We start from the raw sequence: 16,326 nt of genomic DNA, 5'->3' as shown, positions 1-16,326 counted from the left end.
ATGAGTTCAAGAGTGCATGTGGAAACAGCTACATGGGCAGTTGACTGTGTGCATGAGTGTATTGATGAGTGAATGGATATCTCAATGCTACATGTCATAGTAAGTACATATGTAAAACACAGTACATGTGAGAGTTGGCATATATAAATAACTGTGCATGAGAGCCACTGAATGAGTGAGTGGTTGTATCGATCATTGTGAACTTGTATCAGGGATTGTATAAGAGAGTAAATATGTGTTAGTATATGTTTCAATAAGTAAGGTGTGTTTAACTGTATAGTTGAAGAAATGGAGGTGAGATTGTTTCTTTGCATGACTGACTGGGTGTGTGAGTAACTCCATGGATGAGTGGCAGTGTGTGAGTGTCTGTATACACTGAGTGTATCTAAGGTTATATTAGAGTCTGAAGAGGTTTATCGTATTAGCACAAGAATGATGTCAAATGAGATGTCATCAGTGATGTCATCAGTGATGTCATTTGAGATGTCATCAGTGATGTCATCAGTGATGTCACTGACCATGTCATGAATGATGTAATATGTGACATCATCAGCAGTGGATTGCGGGTGCGCGATATATAGTTAGTGCAACTAACTATATATGGAATTTCAATGGTTTTGTGTGAGTAAAATAAGGTTTTTTAAATGCTAATTCCTAACTATATATGGTCTATAACCTATGGTTTTTTCAGTGAATATATATATATACACATAGCCCCTCTCTCTCTCTCTCTCTCTCTCTCTCTCTCTATATATATATATATATATATATATATATATATATAATAGCAGACTGCTTGAACTGAAAAATAAACAAACTCACTAGGAGCATGACTAAATGGTGACTTTTCTTTAGCAGTTCCTGCCCCAGGGTGCTAGCAAGAATTAGGAGTCCATATGTCTTTTTCTTCCAGCAGGCTTTTCTTCTTCAGGTATAGAGTTACCACATCTAGGATTGTACCAGTCACTGAATTTTCCTACCCAATCCGTCTACATTTTCACCCTGTGCTCACTTTCTTTTGCAACTCTTTCACTTTGCTTTAGTGTTCCAAATTCTCAGAATCCCTATATCCAAAATCCAAATTTCTAACCCCTTTGTCCATTGGAAGTCTCTCTCTTTCGCTCTATCTATCTCATTCTTTGTCCCTCCCTCTCTCTCTCTTCCTAAGCCATCCACCTATTTAGAGTAGATCCATTCCAAGGTAAGGTCCAAGAGCCACAAAGTGTCTGGGAAGAACCTGCGAATGAATAGGACAAGATCCTGTCAGCCTAATTTGGGCTCTCCAAGTCAAAAGAAGCAGCGTGAAGGCTGCACTTTTTCTGCAAACTGTTCCTATTCCCCTCTCAGAAGGCTAATTCTGTAAAGGAACAGTTGTTTACAAAATCCCTGCCTCCCTAAGCTCAGAAGCCATGCCATTTCCCTTTGAGTAAAGGGTTGTTAAATACAGTCTGAAATATATATTGAGCCTCTGCAAGTGAGAAGAGTGGCAAAACTGGAACTTACCCAGTTTTGGCTCAGGCAGCATAAAATACCATTGCACTAAAATTCTCACAAACCTGATTTCATCATTAAATTACAACAAAATAAACTGTGATTCATTTCACTAATATTTTCCCAAGTCAAGATAAAAATTAAAGATATTTTATTTGCTTAGGACTGTTCATGGAGAAGCTAAACCTGCAGAGTGAAAACAGCATTTGCACATTCAGTCATTGTGGGGACAGACTATATCAAATCTGTAGTGTGTTCATTTTTATACATTAAGCACTCAGCCCTCTAGACGTACAAGGTACATTTTAGAGGTAAATTATCAATAGATATAAAATAGGTTTGATTACACGTCAAAGATATTTTGATGCAAATGAACACTGCAGCTCACATATGACATTTACATCTGCTGTCCATGCCATTGGCGTGTTTTCTGTGCCCTCTTCTATGGCCATAAACATTTTTGAGTATACCTATTGAGTTAAACCAATGTTAGAATCAATGTGCAGACTCTACGGATCTGCATAGTAGTGTGTCAGTGCACACAGTCCTAATACCATCATACATAGTACCCAAAAAGGATGGTCATACAGAAAAAGAAAACAATCCTACAAATGCCCACTTCTGGAAATAGGAATTATGAACAAAAAAAAGCCTGTATTTTGCAAAAGGGACTGAATATTAAGCGGTCACCTTAGTCATTCAGAATTTAAATTATTGCTAACACCACTACTGAACTGTTGTATTGCTGTATACTTTTTTGACTTGACCCACATGAATCTTCACATGTAGTTTGATGGTACTTATTCACATCTCCCTAAAGCTCTCTGATACCCTCGGGTCTAGCCAGTGCTATATAAAACTAAAAAAATATATTATGCACATGTGTTTTCTAAATCTCAAAATCAAAAGACATTATGTTTCAAATCAACTAATGCATGGCATTTTAAATGCCAAAATTCCTTTTTAGGGTCCCCCTGGGGAAATTATCCAGCCTCTGCCTATCCAATCACCTAAGAAAACAAGACGATCATCTGATGATATGCAGGCTGATGCAGCAGATAACATTCTTGATTATACTGATGACATGGAGGAGATCTTTGGCTCTCTGAACTCTCTGAAACAAGATATTGAGAGCATGAAATATCCAATGGGCACACAGAATAACCCAGCCAGGACATGCAAAGATCTGCAGCTTTGTCATCCAGAATTCCCAGACGGTATGTTGTTATCGTTATATTCATTTGCATTTGATATGAGGTGTTTTCATAGAGTGAATCTTGTTTTACATGACATTGGGGGCTCCTGATCAAAACAAACAAATTACCGTTCAGTGTGATATTTAATTGCTGCCAAAATGCTGTTGGGTGGTTATTTCTGTTATTAATCAAAGACATTCCATGTTGGTTATCTTAGACAATTGATTACACTTTTTCTAGATGATGGTGTCTGTTATGCATAATCAGACTTCTTGGTAGGAGATAAAGAGAGAGAGAGAGAGAAGTAGAGAGAGAAAGCACGAATGAGCACACAGTTTAAAATAATTGTCTGGTTGTGTAGTAAATGTAAATGTAAATGTAGTTGAGCTTATATAGCGCACAGCTACCCGCAGTGGGTGTCCCGGCGCTTGCTTAGGGAACCCTTCCTGGTATTCCCCTGTGAGATAGCAGGGTATCCACAAGGTGAAAGTCAGGCATCCCGCCACGAGGGGCCGTTGTGGAGATTAAGCAAGCTATTGCCCAGAGTCGCAGAGTGTGAACCCGTGAGTCGAGGGGGCACCGAGGCGAGAATTATCGAGTCCGTGGAATTTTTAGCCCAAGACCCGCCGAGGCGGGGAATTGAACCCTGGTCCAGGACCGATCTCAGCTTCTGGGTCTGCTGCCTCTAACCCCTGAGCTACTCACATAGTAGCATATGTGGCTGTGCTCACATGTTTTTAGCAATGCTTGTAGTGGTTCCTGCAAGGTTTTACGAAGCCAGCGGATGGCAATGTTTCATACACAATGTTAAGTCTCAACTCTTTAACTAAAGTTCTGGGGCCCAGCAGATTGACAAATGTGTTTGGTTCATATTGTTCCTTAGATGCTTCCTTACCGAATATATTTTTGCTCAAAAGACTATCTTTATCAATTTGAGTTGAATTCAATTGGGATCAACCCACAGATCGACTAGTATACAGCTCCCTTGCTGACATTTACTGAAAACTCTATGAATTTATCCAATATATACTTTTAGGTACTTCTGGTTAACACATCGCAAATATGAACTGAAATTAGTAAGAGGGAAATTGTCAGGATACGTTCTTGCCTTTCTCAACCTTTCAACGAGAAACCACGCCACACTAGTTGACGCATGTGAATATTGGTCCCAAGTGGGCAGAAGCATAAAGCACTGTGTGTATCTTATCAATCCTTCCACTGGACTGGACCACTCTTACCTCAACCAAAACTCCATCTCTTTCGTCAAGCTAGAGATGTGTGCTCAAGGCTTGCCCCCTTAATGTTGCAACCTCCATTTAAAAAAAGTCAGAAACAGGTAGTGTCTCTTTCTTTGTCCAGTTAGTCAAATTATGCCACATCACGATTGAAGCAAGTTTCACCACAATCAGCATTTCCCACATGGGGTAAGCCACATCTAACATCCTTCCAATCATACACTCTGAAAGGACACCCGGATACCGATGCAATTTGGATCACTTCGTGGCCCCATCATAAGTATGACGTCCTATACAAATGTGAAAATCCAATCGTATACAGTAAGGTCCCTGTCTTTTTCTTGAAGTGCCATGGGTGCTAATTGTTACCTGCAGCAATAGGAATGAATCATAACGGTTGCATTAAACAGTCCCCCCCTCTGCAATTCATAACTATATTAATTAATGTTGTATGGCTCTGTATCTTTACTTTTAGTAACATCAGAGTACTAAGCATGAGAAATACGTCTAGATGTAGTCCTGAGTTAGAACCCAATTAAAATAGAGCCCCATCCTGAAGTTCTTTCTTCAAATGTAGGCTATCTGGAATAATTCACTTTTTAAACCTTTTCCACACGCAAGTAATTTCGCATACGTTTAGTACATTCAACAGCATGAGGGCCCAGAAGTGGCAAAAGCCTTCCTCCATATTTCTGCCTCCCCATGGTTTGTTGGCTAATTAGATGTGCCATTGAAGAGGACTGAGTGCATAGTGTGACGTTAGCTTTTGAGGGTAAGCATGTCACTGAGGAGCACTGAAGAGCACTGAGTGCATAGTCTGACGTTAGCTTTTGAGGGTAAGCATGTCACTTATGAAGATAGGTAAAACTGTGTATTTAGTCAAGCAGAATTTTATAAACCTCCATCACAATTTTGCAACATAACGCTTTTTGCTTGAAATGATGGGTTGGTATATCATGTGAATTTTTCCTCAGGAGCATGTACTTTGGGCTTAAAGGTTTTGCAGGATACCGGCAGGATACTTGTTCAAGCATAAAAATGTCTCTCGGCAATATCATTTCTGCTCCTCATATGGAAATAATAGTATTTAATAGATAAATGCAAAATTTCAAAAACAAAAACAAAATTGCCAGCGTATATATTATTTATTCCAGGCCTAGTCTGTTATGTCAGTCGTCAATGTGGACAGTGTGCAGGACGTTGTTCTTAATCCACCCAAACCCTTGTAGCTAGTGATATGCATTATGTCAATGCAGGTGCAAACATAATCTCTTCATATGGATTTTAAACATTTCGGAACTGTATTCAAATTGTGAGATGTACCTTCTCGTCAAAATACAATGTGCAAGTTAAAGAGTTAATTTAATTTAGGTGCCTACTTGATTTGACAGTGGTCAAAACAAGTGCCTTAAATGGCTGACTGTAAAGTTAGATTATTGATTCTCTGAATGGAAACTGCATTCCTAGGAATAGTGACTAAAATTTTGAATATGGAATCCTTCTCGGTTTAAAGAGTTCCCTTCTGCCATGCCAGAGCAATCAGAATTGATATGCATTCTGTAGATCCTTCTTTTCAATTAATGGCCCATTCAGATCTCTGCTGCACTAATAAATTATGTTGGTTTTTGCTAGTTTGAAGATCTACTAAACAAGAAAGATTGTGTTTTGAACATACTTAGATATAGAAAGCTAGAGCAAGGGGCAATGAGAGAAAGCAAGACTAAGAGCAAGCAAGACTCATCTTGTTTTTCTATGTTTATTGAATGCACTAGCAACGGATCTACTGTAATGTAACTGTAATTGATGTAACGCTGTAACTCATCTTAATTCTCATGTAAAGTGCTCTGACACCTCCAGGTCTAGCCTGGATTTCCTCATCTCCTCACTGTGTCTCCTTCCACTTCCCCACCTCTTCCCGCCTTCATTCTTTGCTTGCCTCCCCTATTTATTTCCTCTCTCCTCTGAATCTCTTTCCCCGGCCTGCTTTATTTATCCTTGTGCCTATGGTCTGCTCAATCTCCCTCTCATTGCCCTTTTACATTATCCCCTTACCCTTCTACATCCCTTGAACCAATGGATGTAACGCGTAATTGACGTACTTTTCGTAACAATGTGTAACTTGTAACCTATGTAACCCTACCAACCTGACTTCCTACAATGGCCCCCTCTAGTATGCCCTTGTCCAAAGCAGTCCTACTCCCCTCATTGGGGATGGATTCAACATGTTTGCCCTGGAGTCTCAGAGACCCTTCTGAGATAGTCCACAGCGACAAGGGAGAATCACATAGGGGAGGACAGGGACTGATCCCCTTACCACTGGGAACCATCTTCTACCCTGCCGGACGTCGGATACTGTGTTCACGCTGGGTTTTCTACCCCCTCCCCTCCTCCTCCCTCCTTCATTCTTTTAAGTGTGCCCATGACCAAAGCACTCCTCTCCCCTTGTTGGGGAGATATCCAGCATCTATGCCCTGGAGTCTCAGCGACCCCGCTGAGAGAGTCCACCACAACAAGGGAATCACACAAAATGGAAGACTAGGATTGATCCCTTTACCGCGGGGAGCCGTCTCCCACCCAGCCGGATATAAGGCACAGTTACTTCCTCGTCCCCTTGCGGTGTCTCCTACCCCCCCACCTCTTCCCTCCTTCATTCTTTGCTTGCCTCCCCATTCCCTTCCTCTATCCTGAATCTCTCTCCCCCTGCTGCTTTGTTTTCCCTGTGCCAATTCTCCACTTAATCTCCCTCCCAGTCGCACTTTGACATTAGCCCCTTACCCTCTACATGCCTTGAAACAATGGCTGTAACTTGTAATTGATGTACAATGTGCAACTTGTAACCTATGTAACTCTCCTCATGAAAAGTGCTCTGATACCTCCGGGTCTAGCCAGCGCTATATAAAACTCAAGTAAATGAATAAAAATAAATAAGAGGGTCAGTGAAAGTGACAGTCAAAGAGAGGAGCGGGACAGTAAGAGACAGACGGGCAACTAGAATAAAGACAAGAGGGGATAGACAAATAGGTAGATAGAGAAACATGGACAGATGAAGAAAAATATTAGAAAAAGATGGCTAGCTAGAAAGGTCCAGCAAAAGAGAGATTAATAAAATGCTTCAGGTCATTCTTCTGCCATTTGTAGTAAGTGCTGCAAATAGCAGATGTCCCATTTTGATGAAAGGCTAAGTTGGCCTTACTCGGATTCAAACAAGTGATTTGCAGATCACTACTTTGTTGCAGCAATGATTGTTAGGCTCATTAAGCTATGAATATATATATAAATAGGCAGGCCTATAGCCAGATACCGACACAAACATATAGACTTTGTTGGTTTCACTTGTAAACGCTGAAACATATCTTTGAATGCCAGCACTTCTCTAGGTTTGTTTCACATTATCATTCTGGCAAAAAATAGGCTCTAGTATGTTAACAGCATGCTTCTGGGCCTGCTTACATGGCGTCTGAATAAACATCACTGGGTGCAAGCAGGATCGGTTCGAGTCCTGCTTAATCGACCCAGGTGTACCTCCATCTCTTACCATCAGCAGCATTAGTGCCCGATGACCCCGAGAAGCTAAATCAAGACAATCTATGAGGTCCACTTCGCGTTTTACAATAGGGGCCCTCATTTTGGGACACAAACGTATAGAAAGTAGACGCTCAAATCCTACCTTTGATCAGCAAGTCACCTTCTGACTCAAGTACCAAAGATTTCATTGATAGAAAACGGTGGTTTTCATCTCAAATGCAGGTGCCCACCGATGGAATTCCTTGCCCTTACACTTTCAAAGCATAGACCATCCCTGTTTCTTACATAAACTACTTACATCACATTTATTCATCCACCCTAACTGATAAAAGTATATTTATGACAGCCCACGCTCCATTGCACAGAGATACAATTGGCAAGTAATTGATGCACTTTAAAAGTGAACACTAACGTAAATAAGACAGTGAAATAGTGAAGGAAACTGTTTTTTTTTGTTGCACTAGTCCCCAAACTTTGTGCCTGGTATTTGATGCAACTTTAACTGGAGTGCACTGGGTTCCTGCTAACCAGGTGACCAGTGCTATGTCCTTTCCCCAAAACAAGGGAAATGGTCTATTGATGCCCAATTGACCACGTCTTTATCACCTCTGCTAGTCCCAAATTAGAGGTACCCCTGGTACCTAGGGCATAGGTAGTAAAGAGGTTCCCTAGGAGCTGCAGCCTATCGTGTGCCACTCTAAGGGATGCAGCACCAAACTCACGCAGACTTCCAGTGTAGCCAGTGTGACAAGGTGATCTAAAAAGTGAAAACACAACATGGCACACACCTTGTGTGCCATGTCCCTAGCACTGTATGTAATATTTGTAAGTCACCTCTAAAGCAGGCCTTACAGCCCTCAGACAAGATGCATTATATTACATGTGAAGGCATATCTGCAGGAGTAGATGTGCCCATGTGCTGGCCAGTTCAATTATTGACAGTACAGGTGAACAGGGAAGGCATCTTAAGGTAGGTACTAGGCACTGGCCAAAACGAGCTTCCTAGCTACATAATGGCATCACTGAACCTATAGTGTTTGGTATGAAACACCTTGTATTTATGAACCCACACTGATTCCAATGAGGGATTTATTCATAAATGCACCCAGAAGATAACTTATAGTTACCCCCAGAAAACCTACCGACCTCTAGTGTACTGGCTGACTGGTCCTGTCCAGCCTGCCACCACAGATATGTTATACATTAAGTTATTCCATGTACTACTTTCTTTCTATCCTTTTTTCTCAGTCTTTCTCTCTTTCTGTCCTTCTTTCTTTCTTTCTTTCTTTCTTTCGGCATGCAGCCAATGCAAAGAGGTTTGAAGTCAAAGTCAGACTGATTGATTTGTTTAGCTCTGTATTAGCCAAGACCTTTTGATTTTACTAAAATGACGTGTTCCATTAGTCTGTGGTTGGTATCATTCACATTTTTCTTTCACCCACACCAGTATGCATTAAGGGGCAAGGTATCAACCCACTTCAGCTATTGGCTGACTTCACTAAGAGTTAAGGCATTTCACAAGGAAGGCATTAAATACACAAAGTAGTTCCCTTCAGTGACAGGGAATACTATCGTGGTGTGTGTCTTTTGAGACCAAAAAAAACATTTTTACCTGTAGTAAATGGTTCTTTTTTAGCTTCATGAGGGCTCGGTATAGTCTCAAACAATGAAGTTTTGAAAAAAAGAGTTGCCAGAAGGCTGGTGTCCAACGCCGGACCTATTGGCTTTGCCAATGATTGTTTCTTTTTCCTGTTAATGCATGTGAGTATAACAGAGCAATGTGTCACTGGAGGTTAACTGCAAATTATAATCTAGTTTAAGGCTAATTTCAAAACAGATATTTCTGTTCTTGCAGAAGAGATGGTATTCTTTACATATGCCGCAAAACCTAATTAACCATGTCTGCTAATGTCCTTCTAGGTGAATATTGGATTGATCCTAACCAGGGTTGTTCTGGAGATTCCTTCAAGGTTTACTGCAATTTCACCTCCGGTGGGGAAACTTGCATCTATGCTGACAAGAAGTCAGAAGCAGTAAGTATGAATTTGTACTGGGCGAGCTGCCATAGAGTCTTTGCAATGTTTGCTCAGTAACAAGCCAAGCTAATTAAACACTGATCGGTTCGTTTATCTCTATTCATGGCCGCTCTACGGCACAGTACTTTGCAAGCTTGCTTCAAAGGAGCTTTTAGATGATGTACTAACATTATATAGCAATATGAAAAGGATTTGATATTTCTATGCTTCAAGAGGCTTAAATGGCTGTCTAATTCAGACATTCTGTCACAGCCTTCACCCCAACACCCAGTGTTCCCCAAATATCTACTTCATATATTATTTCCAGAATAACTGGCTGGCATTAGCTAGCACTCTTCATCTAAAACATAAGCCGTTCTCTTACCTACGGTTTTGATAAATGTGCTTTTTTCTGAAAAATATGTATAATTTTTGTAGTACTACGCATATTGTGTGAAGTATATTTGGACAGTATTTCATGCTAATTCTCTCTACAAGGGTATAGGTCGCACAAAAATGCCACATGAGATAATAGTAGGAGAATGGGTCAAGGAGAAAATGTCTCCCTCTAGGAAAAAATCTCAGGGCAAGACATTTTGTACTGAAACTATTGTCCTGTGGGAAATCTTCACACAACATTTTTTATGTAAAATGAAAACATATTTTTTACATTTGGCTTAATGCAAAATTTGTGAGTTATATGAGATGAGCCAGGCACACACCTTAGTGTCATAGTGCTAGGATTTGTTCCTGAGTCTAGCATAGGTTCTATAAAGGAAGGGTACCCTTATTTTACAAAATACTATGCCTAGACAAACTTCAAAGATTTTCCTATTTTTTATGTGTGCTGCACAGTTCAGCATGCATGCACAGTCGGAAAATACTGGAGAAATAAAAACATTTCTCCTTTTAATGCCTGCTTTACATCAACGTTAATTTGTGGCGCTAACCCCTGTCTACTAATGTTAGTAGATAGAGTTTAGTGTCAAAACGCATGGGTGGTAGCATAGGAATGAACACGTACCACAAATGTAACGCCCCTAAGTGCAAAGTAATGCAAAGCAGAGTTTTGCGCTGCTTTGCTTTACTTTTCCATACAAACCAACGCTAATAGCAATTAGCTTTGGTTTATTAATCCCCAAATAGGTTTAGCTTCGGGTTAGAATTACAAAAGCAGCGCTAATCCAATGCTAAATCCTCGTGAATTTGGGATAAAGTATGTTTAGCCGGTGGGCCAACATGTGGTATGATGCCACGCCACACATGGCTGACCATAAACATTTTAAAGCTGCTAATGCCTTTGAGCAGTAACGGCTCCTACTGGATGCGGGTGGTAGGGCAGGGAGGGCGGGTGGGACTAGTGTAATGAAAAAAACACTTACCTGGGTACGGCAGGCAGCCGCCTCTCCTCCATCCTCTTCATCTTCTTCCTTTCTTCAGTACCGGCAGCAGGAAGCACCCGGGTTCCCAGGCAACCCTAAGTCATACACAACGCTGCAGCGTTGTGATTAATCTGAGCACCATGGTTCAGCACTCAGAGAGGGACTGGGAGCCTGGGCATATTCTCCACCCAGGCTGTACAATACAGCCAGTGGAGAACATGCCAAGTGCACATGACTGTTTGGCCGGCCCAAGGCGGCCAGCCAAACCGCCTTGCACACTTGGAGAGTGCCACCAGTTCCTCCACCTGCAGTTCTCTGGTGTCATGGGGCCCAGCCCCACCTGCATGAAACAAACTGAGCCACTGCAGTTGGAAAAATAAAATTATAATAATGATGCATTATTATCATTTTATTTTTCCTTTTTGAACTGCTCGGAGAGGACTGGGGTGACACATCACCACCTTAGCAAAGGAGCCGCAGCTACCTTTGTGGTGAGTTTGATGTCTTCTGCAAGACTAAGGCAGCCAAGAACTGCATCATTTATAACATTTGATCCCTCAACCTTTCGTCCATTCCAAGGGGACATACAGCAACCACCAGTACTCGGCAGGGTATAATTATTGTGAATGATGACCATGTGTATAGCAAATCTGTATTCTCCAACAAGGGACTGAATCCAATTACATGCATGTCTGGGTACTTTGTCCTAAGTGTTTTTGAGGCGAGGGATGGGAAGATTAATTCAACTAGGTCGTAACACCAAGATTCACTTTGTCTGCTAATTGTTTTGCACCTGTTTGAACACTTTTAAGCGAATTCCAGTAAAACAAAACATTCTTTCCACTTGCTTTTTTCTCACTGCGGTACTGGCAAAGTCTTTAATGACTGTGATTTCTCATGTAAGACATTGTAATGTAAATAAATTACATTATATTTCTTCCTATGTCTACATAGAGAGTGGATGCATGTCATTTATATTTTATAATTTATATTTCCACACAGGTCAGAATATCATCGTGGCCAAAAGAAAACCCAGGGACTTGGTTTAGTGAATTCAAGAGAGGAAAACTGGTAAGATTTTTCCTCACTAATGCTCTCTTCCATTGAGTGCGATTGAGTCAACAACTCTATTTCCTTATCCCCTTGCATGCGGCGCAAATTTTTGCACTGCACGGGCATTTTAATTAGTGGGCGGGATTCGGACGGCCAGGGGCCATCCTCCGCACACGCCCATCATGACTCGCGATGGCTCCCGGCCTTCACGCGTCATGCAAGGGGTTAAAAAACATGCAGAAGGTTTATTTATTTATTTTATTTATTTTTAAAGTTTTATATAGCGCGGACAAGATCTTTGCAGATATCAGAGCGCTTTACAAAGAAGGGGTAAATGAGGGAGCATAGTCGAACAGGTAGTTCAGAAGAGTAAACAGTACAGTCATGTACATCAATAATACAATTAATACAGATAAGCAACGGGGTCAAATACAGGATATATATATAACTATATAGATATATGAGGTGGTAATCGGTGTGATACACAAATAGAAGCGCACAGTAAGTTACATGGAGGTGACACTAGTGAGCGGTCAAACATCATCAAAATATAGGAGGTAGCAAATGGTGCATTCCAGGGAAAAAGTGAAATGGGTGCAGCTTCCAAAAAAAGAAAAGAAGATATATATATACATATAAAGGATAAAATATGAGTTAGTAATCGGTGCAATACAACAATAGAAAGTGAAATGCAGAGGAACAGATAATATGTAAATATATAAAACATGAGGTAGTGATCGGTGCAATACAGCAATAGAAGGTGAAATGGGTGCAACTTATAACAATTGTACAGTATACAAGTAGAGGTATAATGCTATTGATAAGCTGGAACCAAGTACAGGTGCAAACAAAGAGCTAAATGAGTCAAAAATGTGACTAAAGAGCAGCCAGAAATAGATGAGCTAATGATCGGTGCATTAAAATCAAGTAGAGGTATAATACTGCAATAAAAGGCAGACATTCGCTAGTTGAAAATAGACTAAAGAGGCCAGTTCTTAGAGGGTGGTCAAATCGTGAAAAAGACTAGTTCATGATGGCCGACAAAGAGAGAGAGAGAGACCAGTCTAAAATGGCAGCCAAATTGTAGTGATTGTTGAGTTTAGTTTCCCTTTCTACTCTGGGTAGGTCGAGTTAGTCCATCTTCCGTGTTGCTTAAAGGGGAGGGTAGAGTTCTGCTTCTAAGCTGCTGGATGGTGAGGAGAGAGAGAGGCTTATCTCTGTCTTGCTGATCCCTGCCCTCGTTGGTATGTAGCCTCATGGTCATCTTGTGGGCAGGGAGGCGATTTATGGCTCCAGTTTATGGCCCCAGCCATATTAGCCAATGGAGAGTGTAACCATCGCAAAGCCCGCGAAAAAAACAAAGCACACAGATATCAGCTTGAAATTCCAGGCATAGGGTAGAAAAACGCTTATTTTCCCGTGCATAATTCCGGGCAGCAAGAGAGAAACCGACATGAGTAATTAAGGTGAAAGATTTGCGTGCAGTTACCTTCCGAGTCGTCCCTGCCGCTGCTCAAGTAGTTTTACGTGCAGTATGCAGAGTGAAAAATCGGCATGATTATTTAGAGTGGTAGCTATACGTGCAGTTACCTTCCGAGTCTTCACTGACGCTGCTGCCCAGATCAGGCACCTCTAAAGTTGCGTAATGGTTGCCCAACACACACAAATAGACAGGGTACAGCGGAGCCTCTCCCGATGCCGGTTGCTCCGTTCTCGCCGATCCACTGGGAGGGGGGAGAGGGGGGGAAGCCTCCCACCTGCACTCTGCCCAAACCACACAGACAGGGCAAAAAACCGGGGCCGCTCCAGCTGCCCCATAACCCGAGCTTGTTGATCCACTGGGAGGGGGGGAAGCCTCCCGCCGGAGCGCTGCTGCAGACAGGGCACACCGGAGACGCTTAGATGCCCATTGCTCCCTTCTCGTTGCTCCACAGTCTCCCCAGCATCCCGCCGGAAAACGCTGCCCAACGCACACAAACAGTGGGCACAGCCGTTCTGGGTGCCGAATGCACCGATATCTTTGATCCACTGGGAGGGGGGGAATCCTCCCGCCGGCGCGTCCTCTATCACCCGCTCCGGATCTGTAAGTACCCACTCCCGTCCGCTTGTTTCCCACCCCAGCGGCTTGATCACTTGCCGGCGGTGATTGCAGGCAAGCAGGGCACCTCCACACTCAAGGGGGCACTTGGATGCAGTCGTCTGTCCGGAGCCTCCTAGGCGTCCTCATCATCGTTCCGGTCTCAGTACCGGTGCAAGCATGGTGATCTTCAGGCGGGTTGGGTACAGGCGATGGTGATCTTCAGGCGGGTCGGGTACAGGCGGTGAACTTCAGGCGAGTCGGATTCTCAACTCGGCTCAATTCCAGCCGTCCTGGGTTTCGTCGAGGCGGCAGGGGTCCCAGTCGTCACTGCTGCAGGTCCGTGTTTTACGGCGATATTCCAGTTACTCTTAATCCAGTTACTTTTGTTCAATCCAGTTACTTGTTACGGTCCGTTTGCTCGTTTTTCTCGCCGACGGTGGTGCGTGCTATCAGGGATAATTCCAGGAAAGGGATCCCCAGCACTAGGAGCTCCGGACCGGAGCTCCTATCAGGCGGCCATCTTAGGTGGGTGGTTCCCAAAAGGTTTGATTTTGAGTGGCCAACGCTCCTGTTCTTTAATTTGACAGAATTTGCCCTGTAGGTGTTTTGTTACAGATAAAAATCCCTTTTAATTCAAGCAAGCGCTACAGCTTTTAGGTCAAATAATACATAAATGTCCAGAATTTTAGGAGAATACACCACAATAATGTAATGAAGGAGAACACAATGATTGATAATGCTGCTGCACCACATTACAGTATTGATGTGTGCTGATAGTTGCTAGGTACTGAAAGACTTCATACCATACTTTTTTCTGTCAGGATTTTTTAGTTGACGTCTATCGTCATGGACAGGGGTAGCAGGGGAAGAAGAGTAGAGATAATTCTCCTTGGATCTAAACACTTTTCTTTTCAGCCTAAAAGCTGGTAGGTATGGGGATGCACAATAAAATGCGTGTCCTCATTTCTACCGATGGTGTTTAGAATCTGCATGGAATATGAGATATGTAGATGTACCTTGAACTTTATCCCAAGAAAAAAATGGCTAAGGATGGGCACTGGTGAATATAAAATATTAACCTGCTAAAGCATGAATTGTTAAATTTGTTTCCAAAATGAACGTGCTAAAGCGTGAATTGTTAAATTTATTTCCAAAATGAAGTGTCATGATTAAGATTACGAATGAAGGCATTAATTATTTACCACGTGGGATACATGGATTACATCTTTGGGAGCTGTCCGGCCAATCAGAATCCTATTTGCTATGCTATTGGTACTGTTATGTGCCTGCTCGGGGCCAGATGGATCCTTCATTTGCATACTATGACTTTTTGTTATAGTCCTGCTCATGGCCAGCTCCCAACATCCCTCGGGCGTGCTGTTTGAGCTCTTACTGTTTGGGCTCAGGCTTGCCCCCTTGACGATTTGCTTGCTTCAAGGACTGACGAAGCCAAGCGTTTCTTTTCTGCATAGCTTCTGTTTCTCTCCATGTATTACTGCAGAAAGAAGCAAGAACACTCTGTTCTGACTCTACACAGTCATATACTTATTTTCATGACCCTCGGGAGAGGTGTTAAGAGCCACATTGCCCTCATCTCTGTGCCAATAACAACACGTCACTAAATCCCCTCATTCTTCGCCCGAGCCGCAAGGGCAGGCGAAAAACAGCCATTATTGCCTGCAGTTGTAGGCAATAATTCCTATTTGATAGTATACAGTCTAAGGGCCCGATTAGGATCGCGGTGAATCCGCATCCTCCGGGCCGGCGGAAGCCACCGCCGGCCCGGGGGATGAGGATTCACCTCTGCAGACACAGAAAAGACCCCCCGCCAGATTAGGATGGCTGGGGGGGTCATGTGTCGGTCTGCCGCTTTTCCGCCGCGGTCGCCTTCCGACAGCGGCGGAAAAGCTCTAATATGGTGGCGGTGTCTATCAGACACCGCCAGCCATATTAGGATGCCGGCGGAGACATGCTTTTCCACGGCGGGTTTTCCGCCGTAGAAATCATGTGGACATTGGTGTTTGGGGGCCGGTTGCGGACCCCCAGGGGTGTTGGGGGGTGGGGGGTGCACATGGGGAGTACCTATGGTACCCCCCAATATTTACCTGCACAAAGCGATAGGCACCGCGCGGTGCCTGCCGCTTTGTGCATGTAAATGTAAAACATGCAGTTTTAACATTGCGGCGGGTGCTGCTTCAAGCAGCACCCGCCGCAATGTTAAACATACAGGATGTGACCGCCAGGGTGGCGGTCACATCCTAATTTGCACGGAGAGACTGCCGCTGCCCCTGCGGACGGTCCCTCCACCTCTGGGGTGGCGGACGGACCTCCGTCCGCCATCCTAATCGG

The 16,326-nt window shown here is 42.9% G+C and overlaps 1 protein-coding gene across 3 annotated transcripts in view; it reads left to right on the top strand.

Annotated features, from left to right (window-relative positions):
* Positions 1-16,326, top strand: part of COL11A1 (collagen type XI alpha 1 chain) — a 393,245-nt gene that overhangs the window by 366,114 nt on the left and 10,805 nt on the right. For all 3 annotated transcript variants that reach the window (XM_078644690.1, XM_078644705.1, XM_078644698.1), the window contains 3 exons: positions 2,459-2,708; positions 9,368-9,480; positions 11,847-11,915. In XM_078644690.1, the coding sequence (XP_078500816.1) occupies positions 2,459-2,708; positions 9,368-9,480; positions 11,847-11,915 (432 nt within the window). The remainder of the gene's footprint in view (positions 1-2,458; positions 2,709-9,367; positions 9,481-11,846; positions 11,916-16,326) is intronic.

Source organism: Lissotriton helveticus, chromosome 1_1, assembly GCF_964261635.1.
Source record: "Lissotriton helveticus chromosome 1_1, aLisHel1.1, whole genome shotgun sequence".
Taxonomy (NCBI): domain Eukaryota; kingdom Metazoa; phylum Chordata; class Amphibia; order Caudata; family Salamandridae; genus Lissotriton; species Lissotriton helveticus.
Note: the sequence above shows the minus strand (reverse complement) of the source record. Positions and strands in the feature narration are given on the sequence as shown.